Source organism: Elephas maximus, chromosome 9 (assembly GCF_024166365.1).
Source record: "Elephas maximus indicus isolate mEleMax1 chromosome 9, mEleMax1 primary haplotype, whole genome shotgun sequence".
NCBI lineage: Eukaryota > Metazoa > Chordata > Mammalia > Proboscidea > Elephantidae > Elephas > Elephas maximus.
The window spans coordinates 15,762,155-15,783,601 of record NC_064827.1 but is presented as its reverse complement, the minus strand read 5'-3'; the positions used below and the strand labels follow the sequence as shown (position 1 = coordinate 15,783,601).

Genomic DNA, 21,447 nt, shown 5'->3' with positions numbered 1-21,447 from the left:
TGATGAGCTGTCTGTTACTCCTTACGGGCTAGTGTGATATAAATGATTTTAAATGACAGTTCTTGGACAAATTAAAATGAGAAAATTGACCACCTTTTAATTTATCATTGAATGTATTTAAATGTCAGAAAAGTCTGGTAATGTTTAATCAGCCAGAGAAATATTTTTAAATTTCTATGGTTAAACTTTTCTAAGGATAACCAGCCCTCAGGTTGATTCTGACTCATGACAACCCAGTGTGTGTCAGCGTAGAACCGTGCTCCCTAGGGTTTTCAGTGGCTGATTTTTCAGAAGTAGATCACCAGGCCTTTCTTCCAAGGCACCTCTGGGTGAACTCGAACCTCCAACCTTTTGGTTTTCAGTTGAGTGCATTAATTGTTTGTATCACCCAGGGACTCCTTCCTAAGAATAGCATGATTAAACTGATATGTATCAATTTAATTGTCATCTTCCTTAACAGAATTCGAAGCTTATAGGTTTGTTCAGTCAGGGCGTACTAACCACCTCATACTGGAAGTTCCATGCCACTTTTCTTCTCTGTTACAAATTTGGGTAATGCGTTTTAGCCAGAGATGTAGCATTTACTAGCAGTAAAAATGTAAAGTGTGCTGGGAGGTGAGATGGGCTGGGGGAAGTGAGGAAGGTGATGGGGGAACTCTTTTTGGCACCCTTTGCAGACGTGGTATTGCTTAAGTTATGAAGCTATGCCAAGTGCTAAGTATTTTTATAACCTAAACCCATTAAATGGCTGCTAACCAAAAGGTCTGCAGCTTGAGTCCACCAGGTGCTTCTTGGAAGCCCTGTGGGGCAATTCCACTCAGTCCTTACAGGGTCGCTATGAGTCAGAATCGACTCGATGGCCATGGGTTTGGTAAACCCATTAAAAAAAAAAGTTGCCATTGATTCAATTCTGATTCATGGCGACCCCCTGTAACAGCGAAGAACTGCCCCATAGGGTTTTCTTGGCTGTAGTCTTTACAGAAGCAGATGGCCAGGCCTTAATATTCTCCATCCTACTTACCTTAAACTTTCATCGTTCAAAATGGGTGTGTTTTTTTTTTTAACTCAGCCAACCCTGAGAACCTCAAGGTCAGGAGCAGCAAGGCTCTCCTTTCTTTTTGGCTCTCAAACCTTTCTGCTGCCACTCTTCATCCTAACTAACGAGAATGAGCTCCTGGTGTCTGGTATCTGTAGGAGATGGTAAATTTCTATCTCTTTCTTGGAAGTCCATCAGGATGGGGGAACACATATAACAGCCACCAGATGAAAAAGCAGCGAGAGAGCATTCTGTAAGCAAAGAGGACACTGCATTTTTCCTTCCAATCGTGAAAGTCTCAGGGCTGTGTGTAAGCAGGCAAATATGTCTGTTTCCCCTGCCGGAGTGTATTGTATGTTAAGTGTCTTCATATCCATGGTAGTTCTTTACTGTCACAGCACCCTACTCCTACCACCCAGAGAAAAACCAACGTTATGGTTTATTCTAAACCCTTCCTGAGTGTTTTTTTGCATGTATGTTAGTATATTTTTCTGTACATAGTCCAGAGAGGTTAAAACACACTGACCTAAGGTTAGGCACTTTGAGACCCAAGCTGGTTCCTTTATTTGTGTACTCTCATTGAGTACTGACTTGAGCTAGTTCTGACTGGCCCAATGCCTGTGTCAAGTCTTTTCAGTAAATGTAGATAACAGATTCTAAAGTTGCATACATTTTAGAAATAATTGCTTTCTGTGGAAGGCCGTAAAACTGTTAATAATGGCCACTGCTGGTTGGGGTGTGTTCACTGCTAGAACTGGGTGCGTGTGACTGGAGTGGAGGGTGAGGCTCATGCACAGAACCAGTTTGAATCCTCCGTTGTTTCATGAATTCGAGAAGGCCAGAATTGCCATTACTGCTTTACTTACACTCTTCAGAGTTTACTGTTTAAATTTTTGCAGTGCATATGACCACTTTGGTAATAAAGCAAAAACAGACTTATGACTGGTTAGCAGCATACATACAATTTAAATGTTTTACACTTTCTAAAATAAAATCCCCGTATTTCAAAATTATTTTTTCTCTGGAAGGGCACCCTGCAAAAGATTCGGGGAGAATATTGCCCCCTTTTCTCCGAGTTTTTATAAGATTTCATCCTTCTAGTTTTTTGCAGCTATTCTTATGGCTAAACTGCATCTAGAAGGCTTTCCGGCTCTTTCTGGCGTTCCAGTATTTTCCCTGTTATCTCTCTCACTTCCAGATGGCTCTGCCTACGAAAGACGCGCTGTCTTGTGGGAATGGCTTTCACAAAGCTAGTTAGTGTTCCTTCCGTGAAATGACGAAAGGGGGTAAGGCCCCCCTGGATTTGAGTTCTGCTGGAGAGCGTGTGCCAGGCCTCTCTGTCCTCTGCCTTCTTAACAGGGCCTCTTTTTTTCTGCATAGTAGCACTTGTCTCATCCTGGAAGCTTTTCAGTTAAAACAGTTTGTACTTTCTAGTGCTCCGTGGTCACTTCCGAGAGAGACGTTCATTTGGGGAGTTTTTAGTGACCTGAATAATCATTGCTACCTCATTTTTAAGACAGCCAGAGTGCATGAAAGAATGACATGCTTTATCAGACTGGTGATTTATATCAAGAGTTAGGAAGGCTTGATTTAATAATTTTGATGGTGTTATAAAATCCATTCTTGTAAAATCTAAGTGGATTAAACCAGTATTATGTTTCTAGTAAAAATTCAGACACTACCAACCTTGAAAGCAGGAAAGCCCATAGCAAAGAGATGACGGAATGATTTTTTTCTCTTGTGAAATATCAGTGCCCCTGTGACCCTATTACCCTGAGCAAACCGGTGTTCAGTTTAAGCTAGCCCCTTCTGGGATTTCTACTGTGTGTAGGTAGTAATCTATTTTGTGTGTATGTGTACACTTGTGCTGTCAGGTCAACTCTGACTCATAATGACCATCTATGTGTAGGTTTTTTGCAAAAATGGGATAATACTGTACCCACTATTTTACGACCTGGTTGAGAAGACATACTTTTTCTTTCGGTTTTTTAATAACTTCTTTATTGAGATCTAATTAACATACCCTGCAATTCACTCATTTGAGTGTAGAACTCAGTGGTGCTTCGTATGTCATGGAATTGTGCAGCCCGCACCACAGTCAATTTAGAACCTTTTCGTTACCTACTAGCAGTCATTCCCCATTTCCTCCTAGTCCCTCAGCCCCACACAGCAACCTGTCTACTTTCTGCCCCTACAGATTTTCCTACTCTGGGCATTTCAGATAAAGAGAGCCATATAACATGTGGTCTTTGTGCCTGGTTTATTTCACGTGGTATAGTGTTTTCGCAGTTCACCCATATTACAACACGTATCGGTACTTCATTCCTCTTTATTGCCAAATAACATTCCGTTTTATGGACATAGCAATATTTCCTTTGTCCATTTACTGAGTGATGGACATTGGATTGTTCCTCCTCTTAGACTATTTGGAATTAATGCTGCTGTGAACATTCATGTGTGTCTTTGTGTAGATACGTATTTTCAATTCTTTTGGGTAGATCCCTAGGAACAGAATTGCTGAGTCATATGGTAACTCTATGTTGAACTCTTTCAGAAACTGCCAAGCTAGACAATTACATTTTATTTTAGATGACACGTAAATTCAAATAACGGTAAGATTTTTTTTTATATTAGATTGCCGAAAGGTCAGTAGAATGATAATATCTGATGCTTATGAGTATAGAGAATCAGGCTTTCTCCTCTGTTTGTAGAAATGTGAATCAAAATATTTTTGGAGGACAGTTTGGCGATGTGGATCATTTTTTAAAATGTGCAGCCCTTTCAGCCCACTTACAGAAACTTACCCGGCAGAAATAGTTATATGTAAATATGTAGATCTAAGTACGGTATACTCATCTTGGCTTTTCTTTCTTTTAAATAATTTATTTTATTTTTGTTGTTGAGAATATATACAGCAAAAACGTACATTGGCACTTCTATAGAATAAAAAATTAAAAACAACTTCAAGGTCCATAAGTCAGACTAGCTATAAAGTGGTGATTTAAAATGATTTTTCTCTCTCCCGTCATTAATTTTTCCCTCTCTACAAGATCATTTCCATCAGCACACAAACATCTTTTTCTTTCATATTAAGAAAACCACTTTTGACCTCTTCTCCTACCCTCCTCGGCTACTGCCTTATTTCTGTATTTCTGCCTACTGTATAATTCCTCAAGAGTGATCTATAGCCACAGTCTTCAGTTCCTTCTTCCATTTTTGAACCAGTTCTATTGAGTTTTAGCCTCCCACTCCACCAAAACTGCTGGAATTCAGTGGTGAGCTCCCAGGTTTCATCTTGGTTTCCGTAACAGCCTTTCTCAGTCTCCTTCTCTAGTTCCTCCTTTTTTGTCTCTTTGGCTGTTGATGCCACCAATGAAAGGCAGAAGGAAGTAGAGCAGTGCGAATGATGCTGTGTTTGACTAAGATAGGTCTCTGTTTACCAGACTTCCTGGAAACTCTGACTCTACATTTTTGGCACTGAAATTACCTCTGCTTGACATCACATGTGCCCTTACCCTTGGCATTAAGAAACGGGGAGCCCACTCTTTAAGGCGAAATGGACGCACCAGAAACTGGAGGCATTGTAGGATTTAGATGAAGACAGAAAAAAGATCGTAAAGTGAAAATATTTCTATATAATTTTAAAGGCACACAGTACTCCCGAGTGGTATTGTTTATTTTACGAACCAGTCTGTTGTTTAGCTGAAAAGTGAGCTCTGGGAGTGGTTTCAGTTCAAAGAAAAGGCTATTTCAGGACAGTAATCTCAGGGGTTCCTCTAGTCTCCAGCAGTCTAGTAAATCTGGCCTTTTTGTAAGAATTTGAGTTTTGTTCTGTAATCTTCTACCATTCTATCTGGGACAGTCTGTTGTGTCCCTGGTCAGAAAGGTCTGTACGGATAGCGAGGCACCGTCTAGTTCTGCTCTCAGGATGTGTGAAGCCATGGTTTGTGTAGGCAGTTAGTCCTGTAGACTAATTTCTTCTTTGAGTCTTTGGTTTCCTTCTTTCTCTTTTGCTCAAGATCAGTAGAGACTGATAGTTGTATCTTAGACGGCCACTCGTAAGCTTTTAAGACCCCAGATGCTACTTACCAAACTAGGATATAGAACATAAGCTTTATGAACTGTGTTGTTCCAGTTGACCAGGTTGTCCCACAAGACTATAATCTGAAACCTTCAAACCCAGTAAACCAATCCTGTGAGGTGTTTGGTTGTGTCTGGGAAGCATACATAACTGTGCCCCCCATGTGCATTATTATATGTGATTATATGTGCAGCACACACAAACATGTATGTGCACATGCGTGCAAACTCATCAATGCATGCCACATATATATGAATAATATTTCTTTGTAGAACAGTTTATTCTGCTGGTGGTGTTAGGTTGTTTACAGATTTTGGCTCTTACAAATGGTGCTGCTGTGAACATGCTGTGTATGTCTCGGTTCCCGGGTTCAGTGCAGTTCTCGATGGAATTGGTGCACGTTAGGATATACCTGTGTTCTGCTTTGGTGGTGGTTGTTAGCTGCTATCGAGTCAGCTCTAACCCATGGCACCCTTATGTATAATAGAATGAAACATCGCCTGGTTATGTTTGAGTCCCTTATTGCAACTGTTGTGTCAATCCATATCATTGAGGGTTTTCCTCATCTTCATTGGCCCTCTGCTTTACCAAACGTGATGTCTTTTTCTAGTGATTGATCTTTCTTGATGATGTGTCCCCAGTAAGAGAGTCAAAGTCTTGCCGTCCTCACTTTTAAGGAACATTCTAGTTGTATTTCTTCTAAGAATGACTTGTTTTTCTGGTAGTCCATAGTATATTCAATATTCTTTGCCAGCACCACGGTTTGAATACATCAGTTCTTCTGTCTTCCTTTTTCGTTACCCGATTTTCGCATGCAAATGAGGCTGTTGACCAGACATTTTCTTAAGTGGTTGTACCAATTTAGATCCCCACTAACAGTACCTGAGAGTACTTTTCACTCCACATCCTCATCAACACCTGGTTCTTGTTTTCAGGTGTATGATTCTGATGGGTGTGTAGAAGCATCTCGTTGTTGTTTTAATCTTCATTTCTCCGCTGGCCAGTGATGTGAAGCACCTTATCATATGCTTATTGGCTGTTTGAATATCCTCTTGTGAAGTGCTTGTTCAGGTCTTTTTCTTGTTTTATTTGTTATGTTGTCTTGTTTTATTGATTTGTAGTTCTTTGTTCTGGATATTAGTCCTTAGATTGCAAATACTATCCTTCATTCTGTTTGCCTCTTCAGTCTGAATGAGATCTTTTTATGAACAGAAATTCTTAACTTAGCAGAGGTCAGTTTCTTAATCTTTGCATTTGTGATTAATGGTTTTTGTGTTTTGTAAGAAATCTTTGCTTACTCCGAGGTTATAATGGTATTCCCCTATGTTACCTTTTAGAGTATTATTTATTTAACCTTTTATATTTAGGTCTACAGTCCTTTTGGAATTGATTTCTCTGTGTGGTATGAGATGGGAATTAAGGTTAACTATCTTCCACGTGAATATCTAATTGATCCAGCCCCTTATATTTAAGAAAGCATCAGTTCCCTACTGCATAAGAATAGCACCTTACTCATAAATCAGGTGCTCGCATATGGATGAGTGTATTTCTGTCTTCTGTGTTCTCTTCCATTGGTCTATTTTTCCAACCTTGTATCAATATCACAGTATTTTAATTACTTCAAGCTTTATAATAATTCTTGATATATGATTGCCCTCTCGCTTTGTTGTTCAAGATTGTCTTTGCTGTTTTTGGCTCTTTGCATTTTCGTACAAATTTTAGAATCAGCTCGTCAACTTCTGTACGTACACACACACAACTTGCTGCGATTTAGATCGATACCGCATTGAATCTATAGATCGGTTTGAGGAGAACTGATATCTTTACAGTATTGAGTTTTCCGAACCATGAATGTGGTATATCCCTTCATTTTTTTAAAGTCATTTTTAATTTCTCTTAGCAGTGCTTTGCAGTTTTCTGGGAGGAGGTCTGGCACATATTAATTTAAATACATTTTTAAGTACTTGATTTTTTTTTATGTTGCTAAGTTTTTTATACATAATATTTATATAAAACTGACCTTACAGCCAGTAGCTTTGCTAAACCTGCTTGTTAATTCCAATAATTTACCTGTAGATCCTTTAGAATTTTCTGTGTTCATACTCGTGTCATCTCTGTGAAATATCACTTTTATTTTTTCTTTCTAATCTTTATGTGTGTGTGTGTATGTGTATTTAATTTTTTTTTTTTTTTTAGAGAAATTCCTTTATTAGTTTATGGAAATTCCTTTGTGTTTCTCTTTGCTAAGAGTTTTAAAATCATGAATGGCTGACTTTTCTCAAATATGTTTTCTTTATCTATTAAGATGATTCTATTGAGATTATCAGTTGGCTTTTTTCCCCTGTATTTTGGTAACTTGATGTGATTTACATGGATCGATTTTCAAATATTAAACCAATCTTGTATTCCTGGAATAAGCTGAACTTGGTTGGAAAGTATAATCTTTTTTGTATATATTTTGCTGGATTCAGTTTGCTAATATTTTGTTAAGGATAATTTTATGAGAAAGATTGGTTTGTAATTTTCCTTTCTTTGTAAAGTCTGTCAGATTTAGTACCAAGGTTTTCCTGACCTCATAAAATATATTCAGAAGTATTCCTTTTATTCTCTCTAGGAGAGTTTGTATAAGATCGGTATTTTTTTTTTTTTTCCTTACATATTTGGAAACATTCTGATGACGCCACTTGCCCTGGAATTTTCTTTAGTTGATATAGGAGTGTTAACATATTCTGTGTCTTCTTGTGTCAGTTTTAGTTAGTTGTGTTTTTCAGTGATTTTCTACTCCATTTTCAAATATTATTAGTAGGAAGTTAATATCTTTTTAGTGTCTGGTATCTGCAGTGATGTTCCTTTTTCATTTCTGATATTGGTCATTTATACTTTTAATTTTTTTTCTTGGTTATTCTTTTACTGTTGTTGTGTGCTATTGAGTCAATTTCTGACTCATAGCAACCCTGTATAACAGAGTAGAACTGCCCTATAAAGGCTTTCTTGACTGTAATCCTTAAGGAAGCAGATCACCAGGTCTTTATCCTACAGAGCCACTGGGTGGGTTCACACTGCCAGGGCTCCTTCTGCGCCTGCCTAGGGATTTGTTAATTTTTTTTTTCACTTAAGAATGTTCTTCTAGATAGATACGTGATAACTTTGGCGAAGGGTAAGACAGTACACAATACTGGGGAAGCCAGCACAACTTGGACAAGTCAACGTCTTGGAAGCTCCACAGACACATCCAAACTCCTCCCTGAGGGACCAGATTTCTGGGCTGAGGGCTATGGGGACCATGGTCTCAGGGAACATCTAGCTCAATTGGCGTAGCATAGTTTATAAAGAAAATGTTCTACAGTCTACTTTGGTGAGTAGCATCTGTGGTCTAAAAAGTCTGTGAGTGGCCGTCTAAAATACAACACTGGCCTCACCCCTTCAGGAGCAAGGGAAAATGAAGAAAACTGAAGATACAAGGGAAAGATTAGTCCAGAGGACTAAGAGACCCCACCTACCACAGCCTTCACCAGACTGAGTCCAGTATAACTAGATGGTGCCTGGCTGCTTCCACCAACTGCTCCAACAGGGATCACAATAGAGGGTCCTAGACAGAGCTGGAGGAAAATGTAGAACAAAATTCTAACTCACAAAAAAAGACCAGACTTCCTGGTCTGACAGAGACTGGAGAAACCCTGAGAGTATGGTCCCCAGACACCCTTATAACTCAGTAATGAAGTCACTCCTGAGGTTCACCCTTCAGCCAAAGAGCAAACAGACCCATAAAACAAGCTAAAGGGACACACCAGCCCAGGGGCAAGGACTAGAAGGCAAGAGGGGACAGGAAAGCTGGTAAAAGGGAACCCAGCGTCGAGAAGGGAGTGTGTCGACATGTTGTGGAGTGGTTAACCAATGTCATAAAACAGTATGTGTACTGTTTAACGAGAAACTAGTTCTGTAAACCTTCATCTAAAGTACAATAAAAATAAAGTTTTTTAGAAAATTTTTTATCGTGCATTAGGTAAATGTTCACAGAGCAAATTAGTTTCCCCTTTGATAGCTTGTGCATGAAGTGATCCATGACATAAGTTTCCTTCTCCACAGTGTGCTGGGGCTCCCCCGTTTCTGTCCTAGGTTCCCCATTTCCTTCTGTCTTGAATTACTACCCCTTCCTGCCTTCTCATCTTTGCTTTTGGGCAAATGTTGCCCTTTTGATCTCATATACTGGATTGTTCTAAGGAACGTGTTTGTCTCTGGCGTTACTGTTTACTTTAAGGGCCTGTCTATGGTTTAGCCTTTTGCATTTTCATGTAAGTGTTGAAGGCTGAAGGTGGTCTCCGGGAATGGCTTCTGTTCCAGTTCAGGAGGGTGTCTTAGGGCCACGGTCTTCGCAGTTCCTCTAGTCTCTGTCAGACCAAGGGATTTATTAATTTATTGTGCTTTTTGAAGAACCAACTTTTGTTATTGTCTTTTCTTTAATGTATGCTTATTTTTTGTTTTATTGACTTTTTTATTATTGTCTCTTCTATATTTTGAGGGGCATGCTGGTGGCGCAGTGGTTAAGAGCTTGGCTGCTAGCTGAAAGGTCAGCAGTTCGAATCTACCTAGTGAATCTGTGGGAAAAAAGACATGGCAATCTGCTCCTGTAAAGATTACAGTCTATCATATAGGGTCGCTGTGAGTCGGAATCAACTCGATGACACAAAACAACAACAGCATATTCTTGGGTTTACTTGTTTTTTTTTTTTTTCTTTAACTTCTTGAGACGGATGCCTGGATTAGTGGTTCTCAAACTAGAGCAAGTATCAGAATCACCTGGAGAGCTTATTAGACCATTTTGCTGAGCCCAAGTCCCAGATTTCCTGATTCAGAAGGTCTGGGGTGGGACCTGAGAAATCACATTTTAACAAGTTCCCAGGTGATGCTGCTACTGCTGCTGCTTTGCTCAGGGAACCACACTTTTGAGAACCGGTGGCTTAAATCATTGCTTTTCAGCGCACAGTTTTTTCTAATACCCAAAATATTTTTTCTAATAGACGTATTTAATGTCTTTCCAAGCACAGTTTTAGCTGCGTCTCAGAATTTTTCATATGTCCTATTTTTATTATCGCTCAGTTCAAAACATCTTCTAATTTTCCTTGTGGTTTCTTCTTTGACACTTTGTTTATTGAGGAGTCTGTTACTTAATTTTCAACCATTTAGGAATTATCTTGTTATCTTTTTGTTACTGATTTCTAGTTTAATTCCACTGTGGTCAGAGGATATACTTTTTATTGTTTCAGTCCTTTGAAATTTGCTGCTGTTAACTATTTTAGGTGTATTAAAAAGGAGTATGTGAGATTTACCAGATTAGCCTTGTTTTGTGTTGTCATGTTTCGCTTCAGGTCCTGAAAATCCTTGGTTGGTCCAAGCTTATGTTTCAGCAGCCAAACACCCCTTTGCTTCTGTGGTGGCTCAGGAGGTGTTTCAGAGTGGAATCATTCCTTCAGACACGGACTTCCGTATCTACAGGGACTTTGGAAACATTCCAGGTGTGTTGTCAATGGTTTTATGGGCTATTGTGACACTGATTTATAAAAATCAAATTTTACCTTTTGAAAGTTTGGAGTAAACAGCGTTTTTTGAGAGAAAATTCTGCAAGCTGTGCATTGTGACTGAACAGTGCTTCTTATGTTTTCCTTGTTGTGTAGACTCCACACTGATTAACCACTTGCCTCTCTAGAACATGCCGTCTTGACCCACAGTATGACCAGAGAGCAGTGGAGAACTGTTCGGCACTTCATGCCCAAAAGGTGGTCATGGATCTTTCAGGGGTCTTTGAATTTTATTGTTAAATCTTGCTCTGCCAACTCCCTCAGCAACTTGTCCAGCTTTATTTGAAGTTAAAACTTGGCTCGTGCCTGGCAAAGATGTAGATGGCAAACTTCTGATGAGCACCAGAACTCTGCATTCCCAGCCCTTGCTGTGTGGCGTGGAGTACGTACCCCCTTCGTTGTTATTGAATTGTGTGCTGCAGTGGTGGGTTCTGTAAGAGTTTCGAAGAGAGTTCAGCCATCACTCATAAATGTGACAACAGTCATGCCACTAACTTGACATCCTACCTTTTAGGAATTTAACAGATTAAATTAACAGGCCTAAAGCGAGGTTGATCTTTAAAGCAAAATAACTTTGTTTTTTTTCTCTTATGTCTTAGGAATAGACTTAGCTTTTATTGAGAATGGATACATTTATCACACCAAGTATGACACAGCAGACAGAATTCCTATAGATTCCATTCAGCGAGCAGGTTGGTACTCTCATTCAGACTTTTGTTACATGGTAAGACGAGGCATGAGGGATGGTCTATAAACCTGTTAGGCAGTGTGGGGTGTGAATGAGCTAGGGCTTTGGAGTTGGGAACGAGGACTGAGTTTTAGCCTTGCAATCTGCTGTACTAGTTAAGAACCTAGGACTACCTGTTGCGAGCAGTGGGGAAGGGAGTTGACCCAGAGTTATGGTAGGCTTGCTGAGCAATGACAATACAGCCAAAGTGAAGACTATAAATTGGAGGTGGCACCTGCACACATTTGCACAGCTTCCCCAGGTGTAGAAGAAAGCAGTTACATTGACCCATGGCTGGGTGGTAAGGGCACGCAAGGCGGTTATTGGACAGGTGCCAGAGGAGGTCATAGGGCAAGGGAGTTAAAGGTGCTCTCCAGAGAGAGCTGGAGTAGTCAGAGGAGGTGAATCTGATGCTGAACCTTCAGGAATCGGTAGACGTGTGCCATGCAAGAGCACAGCTTGAGTAGGTGTGCGTGGGGGTTGGTGGGTAGACGGCAAGGCTGGAACAGTAGTTGGGTTTTCAGAAGTAGAGGGACGTGAGGTAGAGTGTGGGCAGAGACGATTGTAGAGGGCTTTAAGTCAGGTGCTACTGGAAACAGGACTCACCCAAGGCCTGAGTGTGTGAGTGAACTCTAGGTAAGATGGCTTAAATACTATTTGTCTGGTGCAGCGGTGTGGTGTGGATGGTGGGGGCGAGCTAGGAGTCAGGGCAGTTCTGAATGTTTCAACTGTAACGTAAGTGGGGATAATGTGTACTGGACTGGTGATGACAGAAGGCGGAAACAAAGGGGAGCGATGACAGGTTAGACACGTTTTGGCTGTAAATTCAGTAAGACCTGTCATTGAGTAGAAGGCATAAGTCAGATGGTGGCAGTGACACTGGCAAAGTATAAGGGCCAGTGACCGTGGTGGGGAAGTGGGGAGGCACCCCGCGTCCAGAGCAGTTGTGGACAGAGTGGAGACCGTGCGCTCTGGTGGACACACGGTCTGTGAAGCAAGCAGGTGAATGTGCTTCCTGGGTGATTGTAGATATGGGATTAGACCTACTGTAGAACTGGGTTTGGGTGTGGAGAATGGGAATGGGTTTTGCCAGAGCAAAGGAAAGGTTAGAGAGCTAAGGACTGAACTGTGGGGAAAGCACATTTGGAGGTAGATGGAGATGCCCATGAAGGAAATCCACGGGTAAGACAGTGTGTTGTCTTAGAAAGCAGAGGAAGATAAAGTCAAGGGTGGGCTGGGAAGCAGGCAGATAAGCAGATCAGCCAAGGCTTCATGCTCCTGTGTTACAATTCAGACACATTCATTCATTGCTCGATGCAACAGGCATTCACCACAGACCGTTGGTGTACCAGGTTCTGCCTGGCGTTGCTCTGCCTGCCTCTCCAGCTTCATTGCTGAGGACTCTCTCATTCAGGACTTTTCTATTCTTGGAACTCTCCCCCCCAAGGGCCTCTGTCCACACAGTTCTCTCAGTCCGGACCATGTCCTGGCGTGGCTAGCTCCTATTTATCCTTCAGCTATAATTATCACTTCTTTACTCAGGGATGCTTCCTGACTTCCCAGACTCCATCAGTCCCCAGTGATAGGTTCCATGGCATTCTCTACCTCTCTCTATTAACTCAGCACCCTTATAATAACTGGTGTGGTATCGGTGAACTTCATCAGGAGTCTTGGTCTCTTGGTTCACTGCTGAATTTCTGGTGTCTAGAACAGTGCCTGATACGGTAACTATATAAATATTAAATGAATGGGGACTGGGAAACAGCCATTGAGTTTATCAACGGGGACAGTAAAATTGATCATAGAGACTAATTCTAGTAGAGGGAGAAGGACAAAGGCCAGATTATAGTTGGCTGAGCTTATAAATGGAGAGGAAATGGAGTAGTGGACATGGACCTTACTGAAGACATTTAGGAAGAGAAGTAGCAGAGAGTGGTGGAATACCAGAAAGCTATTTCTGTTCACATTCTTTCTAGCTATTTCTTTACTCAAATACTGGATGATTTACGTCTGGCTTAAGTAGTTATATGTGTAAATTATGTTCAGACAATTTATTCAATGTTGTCCTCTGCCTTTTCTTTACTAACAGGTGATAATATTTTAGCAGTTCTTAAATATCTAGCTACATCTGATATGCTGGCTTCTTCCTCCAAGTATAAACATGGAAACATGGTCTTCTTTGATGTGTTTGGCCTTTTCGTCATTGCCTACCCCTCTCGTGTTGGCTCAATCATTAACTACATGGTGGTCATGCTTGTTGTTTTGTATCTGGGCAGAAAATTGTTGCAGCCCAAACATAAGAGTAAGTATTGTTCTCTACAACTGTAAGCATTGGTGTGGATATGGGATTTGCCTGAAGTTATTTAGTCATTGTGCTTGTATTTTCCAAGAAGTTAAAAATATGAAAAAATTAACATTTGATTTGTAGTTGTGAGAAATTCCTAAGTGATTATCAAATTAATATGTTCGTTATACTTTTGGTCTTGGTGAAACGGCAGTTTTTATAAAGTGCTTATGCACGCCATAGAAGTACCATATAGGAGCTGTTGAAAAGTGGATTGTACAGATGGGTTTTTAATGAAAAGTCCCATCAAAAAGTCTTGTCTGTGCTACAGACTAATAGCACCCTGGAGTATGCAGGGAATGCTTTTGGTTAAAGTGGCTTCGTTCACCTTGAAATGTTTGGTCATCTTGATCTTTGCTGTTACCAGATAAAATATTTAGCAGCTATTTAAATAATCGAAGTGGTTAAGAACTTGGCTGCTAACCAGAAGATGGGCAGTTCAAATCTACCAGCTGCTCCTTGAAATCCCTATGGGTTACTCTGTCCTATAAGGTCGCTATGAGTTGGAATTGACTCAGTGGCAGTGAGTTTTTTCCCTAGTTAAATTTCCCATGCTCCCTTCTCTTCCTGTTTTGGGTTCTTTTGGCGAGATTTTATTTTTGCTGATACTTTGATGCAGGAAGCACCCCAACAGTGATGCAGATGAAGACCACCCACTTTTCTTGTCAGAAGTGTATCTGACTTGTTCCTGGGAGACTTAGCTTGGTCTCCTTAGTACCCATAGACACCCAGTAAATATTACTTGAGAGTTATTTTTTGAGACCTTCCCTTTGACCCCTCCTAGTGCTTAGCAAACCTCAACACTAGGAAATTTCAGTACTTTTCAGTTCCAAAAAACCAAATCAAACCCATTGCTGTCAGGTTGATTCTGACTCACAGGGACTCTACAGGACAGAGCAGATCTGCCCCACAGGGTTTCCAAGGAGCACCTGATGGATTCGAACTGCCGACCTTTTGGTTAGCAGCCATAGCTCTTAACCACTATGCCACCAGGGTTTCCACCTTTCAATTACAGTGGTGAATTTTTTGTTTTACTGTTTATCCTGTTTAATCTGTTAACTTTATGAAGATGGTGACCTTAGCTTTGTGTTTCCTTTTCATCAGCTGCTCACTACATGAAGGACTTCTTCTGTGGGCTTGGTATCACTCTGATAAGCTGGTTCACCAGCCTCGTTACCGTTCTCATTATAGCAGTGTTCATCTCGCTCATCGGACAGTCTCTCTCATGGTATAACCACTTCTATGTTTCTGTTTGTCTGTATGGAACTGCAGCTGTAGCCAAAATCATATTCATACATACCCTCGCAAAAAGATTTTACTATGTGGTAAGTAGGAGGCATGTTTATTGATTGCTAATGCTGCCTTTAAGGATGGAAGACAAACTCAAGTGGGAGTCACTGGGTTTGGCCTTCTGCTGTTGGGTTACAGCAAACCAGCTCCCAGGACTGTTAGTTTTCTGAGAGGTTTTGCATTGTGAGGGCTGGGTTGCAGGAGTCACTTGAGGTTATGAAGCTAGGCTGTAAACAGTGTTTCGTGTGGTGGTGGCAGCAAGACTTGCTAGGGTGACCTCCTGCCTCTGCTAAACCTGCTGTGTCTGTGACTGTGCTCTTCATTTCACCCCCGTCCCTCCCTGGGCTCACCCAGTGATTTATGTTGTTTTAATGTCTCTTCCCTACTGAATGGAAGCTCCATGAGGGCAGGGCTTGTTTTGTTCTTTGCCATCTCCCTTGTGTCTGGCTCACAGCATCGATGCACAGCAGGTCTTTGCTGCCTGAAAGAATATTACAGTGAGAGCTGATTTTTCTCTTCAGTTTTCCATCACTTTTTCTTTATACCTGTACATTGATGTGGATTCTGACGGCGTGTGTGTGTGTGGGACACCTTGCTAAAGGAAAAAAGGGGAAGGAGACAGGGTCCCAAAATGAGGTACCAATGCCTATTTAGGGAATATTACCATATGATGGTTTAAACTGTGTAAATTTGTTTGGTTAAAAATAAAATTAGGAATTAGGGTTATGAAATAATAGGACTAAAAAAAAAAAAAATTACAGTGAAATAGAGAGCCCTGGTTTCTGAGTTTCCAAGTGAGTTAAAGGGGAAAATCTTTCTTAACTCCATTATTTTCAAGACGGCCAATGTATACTGGCTTTTTCAGTTTGCCCTGCTAAGGACTAGAATGCAACCTCTAACCCAGCATTGTTCTACAGGGTGTCTTTTGTTCCTGAACCTGGTCTCAGCTTCAGTTAATGTTGGGATGTGGTCCAAGGGGCCCTTCCAGGTTTACAGGCCCTATTGAAGAAAGGTTCTTTGATGTTAGCTACCTGCTCATGGTTGAGCTAATACTTTTATCCTGGTTGCTTCAGTTGCCAAAAGAATTACACTGTGGGGCTTGATTTCACACGTTTATTCTGTCTGCCACTGTATGCAACCCGAGTGTGGCTGACTGTTGGTGGTGGTGGGCTGGGCTGGGGCAGAGGTGGTTAGTAAATTCCCTTTACTTTTACTGATTTTAAGTGTGCAGTTGGAATCTCCGGCTGAAACATAATGGAAAGACTAACGTGTTTCATTTTTGTTTGACAAATACCCCCACAGAGTTTCCAAGGAGTACCTGGTGGATTCCAGCTGCTGACCTTTTGGTTAGCAGCCATAGCTCTTAACCACTATGCCACCCCTGTGGGGCAGTTCTGCTGTGTCTGGTAGGGTTGCTATGAGTTGGAATTGACTTGACAGCAATGGGGTTTTATATTTGGGTACTTCATGTAAGACATTTTCAGTTGTTACAGTTTTCATTGTCGAGATCTTTGTTTTTAAATATCTGAGTGGTGGTCAGCTTGAAATTGACTCGTAAGAATTATTTTCCTCTTTTTAAAAACCAAGTTTATATTGGTCAGCGGCGTGTTATGTATTTAAATATTTAACGATGGTAGCCTCTCTTTCATTGTCCAAGGGGGATTCGTCAAATGAACCTCAACTTGTTTTGCAAACACGTGTGTGAAACTCTTTAGAGCTCTTGAAGTCAGATCCCTTATAACAACCATGCCCTAGGAATGAAAAGCAAGAAGAGAGAAAAACTTAAATATTTGCATTTCACTTTTGGTATTTCTGCACTGGAATTACAATTTTCATGTTTGTATTAATAGACTCACTTATGCAGGTGCGAAGGTGTATGAAGTTCACATAGCAGCTTTCCTCTGAGAGCTCCAGGTGCTGCATAGGAACCTCAGACTTGAGGTCTCACAAGTGTCAGCCAACATAGTGGCCTTAGAGGACAGGGTAGAACTGCCCCCTAGGGTTTCCAAGGCTGTTTGTCTTGGTGGAAGCAGACTGCCACATCTTCTCCCGGGGAGCCCCTGGTGGGTTCTAACTACTGACCTTTTAGTCAGCAGCTGAACACTTAACCACTGCACCACCAGGGTTCCTTTCCAGGAATACAGGAAGAGGGAAAGGTGCACTGCAAGGCCAGTTGGAAGTAGAAAAAAAAAAAACCAAACCCATTGCCATCAAGTCCATTCGGACTCATAGCGAACCTATAGGACAGAGAGAACTCTGCCCCATAGGGTTTCTAAGGAGCAGCTGTTGGAATCAAACTGCCGACCTTTTGGTTAGCAGCTGAGCTCTTAACCACTGCACCACCAGGGCTCCTGGAAGTAGAAAAGGCCAGGAAAATCAAGCAAAGCTCCCTTGGTCCTGTGCCCCGGAGGCCCTGCAGTTTTCCCAGTGTGATGCGGGCGTGATCCAGAGGCTGGCAGCATTCCTTCCAAGGCCATTTCTTCAGTGTGCTCGGAACAGTTCTGGGGAAGTTGCATAAACAGGAAGCTTACAGGGATTAATGTTTTTAAGCCCTTCTTTCCCGCCCCCCCAGCGTTATAACATTTCCACACTTTGCCTTTAGCCCTGTGAAGAATAGCACAGATTAAATGCAAGTGATGGCATTGTTTTTATTCCATCTCGTTAACGACTCTTTTCCCAGGCAGCAATTTGAATTTATTACTTCACAATTGGAGGTGGCCTTTTCTGGGTTTATTTGAAAGTCTGAAGTATAGCTTTCAACGAAATGCAACTTTCTTGAGTGATGGAAATTAGATTACAATCAGTGACCCATGAATGAGACTGCTTTTTCTTTTTCTTTCAGAATACCAGTGACAAATATCTAGGAGAAATATTTTTTGACGTCTCGCTGTTTGTGCATTGCGTTTCTCTGGTAACTCTGACTTACCAAGGACTTTGCATGGCGTTTATCAGTGCTGTCTGGATAGCATTTCCACTGCTCACAAAGTTTTTTGTGCACAAGGATTTTAAGTACCATGGTAGGATATAGTTGCTTTTAATACAAAAAAAAAAATCCTTAATGTACTTAAAATAAGCACACCCACCTGCAGATACAGGTTTGGTTGTGGCTATTTCTACATCCTTAATTGTAGGTGCTGTATGTATATTAATGTGCACACAAGGCGCACAGTCATGGAAACTTCTTAGATATAATCAAACACCTTGTGGGATGAAGTTCTTAGGCTCAAAGATGAAGGATCCTAGACTGGGGGGCATCAGCTGGCACAAGATAGTACAAAAAGACAGTGTTCTGCATCCTACTTTGGTGAGTAGCATCTGGGGTCTTAAAAGCTTGTGAGCTGCCATCTAAGATACAGCTGTTGGTCTCTTAGCAAAGGAGAGTGAAGAAAACAAAGACTGTCCAAAGGATTAATGGACCGCATGAACCATCCCACATGATCCTGAGACCAGAATAACTAGATGGTGCCCGGCTACTACTACCGACCACTCTGAGTGGGATCACAACACAAGGTCCTAGACAGAATAGGAGAAAAATGTAGAACAAAAAATCAAATTCACAAAAAAGACCAGACTTACTGGTATGACAGAGACTAGAGGAACTCCTGAGACTATGGCCCTAAGACGCTCTTCTGACCTGGATCTGAAGCCATTCCCGGAGACCACCTCCCAGCCAAACAATAGACAAGCACATAAGATAAACAGTAACATCCGAGGGGGATGTATTCCTTAGAACAATCAATTATGCAAGACCTAAAGGACAGCATTTGTCCAAAAGCAAAGATGAGAAGGCAGGAAGGGCTAGAAAATCCAGACGAAAGGAAACGGGGAACCCAGGACGGAAATGGGGAGATAGCTGACACATTGAGGGAAATGCAGCCAATGTTGTGAGGATTCTTTATGTACAAACTATGGAACGGGAAACTAATTTGCTGTGTAAACTTTCACCTAAAGTGCAATAAAAAAATTTAAAAAAAGGAATACTTAAAGTTTCTAGGGACTATTTATTGTTTTAATCGTGTTGGGTAGGTTTTCTATAGTGTTACTGGTTTTTGTTTTTTTAATTTTCAGATCACGTAGGTTTTTATCTTATACTCTATCCCATTTTGTATTTATAAACTCATTCTAATATATTACTTATGTATTTTGTTTAACCCACGTTTGTATTTGCAAGTTAAGTGTCTTATCTCAATAGATAATGTGTACCAAAAGGGCAAAAGTCACATCTAACGTTTTTTTAATTGCCTTTTTTTTTTAGTATTTTATTTTTGAGAATATACACTGCAGAATATGCACCAATTGAGCAATTTCTACATGTACAATTCAGTGACATTGATTACATTCTCCAGGCTGTGCAACCATCCTCACCCTCCTTTTCCCCCACATTAATATAAACTTACCACCCCCTAAGGCTCCTATCTACTCTTTCGAGTTGCTCTTGTAAGTTTGATTCCATATATGTAGTTCTTAAAAGAGCAAAGTGCTCGAGGCAGACATTCTTTACTAGTTAAGCTAAACTATTGTGTGGTTTTAAGAAGACTTCAGGGAATCTTTTTGGTTTAAGGTTTAAAGATTATCTCAAGGCAGTAGTTTGGGGAATTTATCCAGCTTCCATGGCTCCAGAAACTCTGGATTCCATGAGAATTTGGAATTCTGATCTGCATTTTCTGCATTTTGATCAGGAACATCTAATGTATGGTAGGTGCCAAGGTTCACGAGAACTGTAAAAATCTCTGACTGTAGAATTTCATATATGTATATTTTCCTTTTTCCTAGGTGCTGGAGGAAAATTCCTGGTGTTTTACCTTTTGGGGATGTTTGTCCCGTACCTGTACGCATTGTACCTCATCTGGGCAGTGTTCGAGATGTTCACCCCCATCCTCGGGAGGAGCGGCACACAAATCCCACCTGATGCAGTGCTGGCTTCCATCCTGGCTGGATGTATAATGATCCTCTCCTCCTATTTCGTAAGGGATAAAACTTGTTTTCTCTATTGTTTGATAGGAATATATGGTACAGTTAGTCATACTAGGGTCTGTGAAATAGCACTGGCTTTTTCTTTATTGAGAAACTCTTAAGCCAAAGCAGTGCTGCGTGGCTGTGCATCTTGTGGGTTCAGTGTGGTGAGAAAATGTAGAATGGGGCTGCTCATTGCCATTTTGATTTTGCCAGTACTTTTTGTTCTCGTTTTTGCCTTGCATCCTTCCGAAGCCTCCAACTATAAAAAAAAAAATACTTCTTTTCAAATAGCCTCTCAGTCTACCTGAATGTGAATTTGTATAATGTGAGAATTAGCAGAGATTCTTTGGTGGTGAGCTCTTTGCATGATCTCTAATCGTGTATTTTGAACTTACTGATTGGAAGCAAATGCTAATAAACACATGGTGTTTGTTATATTAGTACTTTTTGGAGCTAATGAAGGAAGATGAACTCTGATGAGGTTTTTTTCGTTATCGTTCAACTGCCTTGCTGCTAGCCCGGGAAAGTTCACTTAGTGAGTCTGTCTCCTTGGGTGAAGCACACTTATGACACACAAACGTGCCCCCGTTTGCCAGGTTATAAAGGAGCACCATAGGCCTTGTCAGCCCTCAGTGTACTGTCAGTGTGCTGTCCTTGCAGGGACCTGCCTCTGCTGCCCCTGCCTCTGCTGTTCCTGCCTCTCTTCCCTTGGGACCCTCCAGAGGGGAAAGAAGACAGTGGCACAGAGTTTAACCTGCCCCACTTTGTTAGACCAAACCCCAGGCAGGGTTCTGCTTCTGGTGTGGTGGCCACACTCTCCAGAGCCCCACTGGAGGAGATCCTGGCTGGGCCCTCCAGGGGAGATAGTTCTCTGTTTTGTGGTTCTTGTCATTGGAATTCCTAAGAAATACTGACTGAATTCCCTTAGATCAATTCTGACAGTTGAGGCTAGGGGACCAAATAGAAAAAGCAGTGTATGACTTCATTACACTCCTTTCCTTCATGGAGATGAGAGTGGGCCCTTTCATAGGCATACAGTAAAGGGCATCTTATGTGGAGGTCAGCTTCAAAAGACAGTAGGTATTTAGGGAGCCCTGGTGGTGCAGTGGTTAAGAGCTTGGCTGCTAACCCAAAGGTCAGCAGTTTGAATCTACCAGCTGCTCTTTGGACATCATATAGGACAGTCCTGTTCTGCCTTATAGGTTGCCATGAGCGGGAATTGACTCAACAACAAAAGTTTTTTTTTTTTTTTTTGAGCTTTAATTAAGGATGGTGGTATGATTTGGGGATGGAGAAGACTGATGATTGAACAGCATGATGAACATGTGATTGGATGGTACGTGTAAAGATTGTTGAAATGTCAAATGGTTTGTTACATACGTATTTACCACAATTAAAAAAAAAAAGACACCCCCACCCCCCCCCCGCAAAAAAAAA

At 41.1% G+C, this 21,447-nt stretch overlaps 1 protein-coding gene across 2 annotated transcripts in view; it reads left to right on the top strand.

Moving 5' to 3' along the window:
- ERMP1 (endoplasmic reticulum metallopeptidase 1) overlaps window positions 1-21,447 on the top strand; it is a 43,667-nt gene that overhangs the window by 7,626 nt on the left and 14,594 nt on the right. For both annotated transcript variants that reach the window (XM_049896781.1, XM_049896782.1), the window contains exons 5-10: window positions 10,484-10,630; window positions 11,293-11,385; window positions 13,510-13,722; window positions 14,869-15,089; window positions 17,897-18,071; window positions 19,828-20,018. In XM_049896781.1, coding sequence (XP_049752738.1) covers window positions 10,484-10,630; window positions 11,293-11,385; window positions 13,510-13,722; window positions 14,869-15,089; window positions 17,897-18,071; window positions 19,828-20,018 — 1,040 coding nt within the window. The remainder of the gene's footprint in view (window positions 1-10,483; window positions 10,631-11,292; window positions 11,386-13,509; window positions 13,723-14,868; window positions 15,090-17,896; window positions 18,072-19,827; window positions 20,019-21,447) is intronic.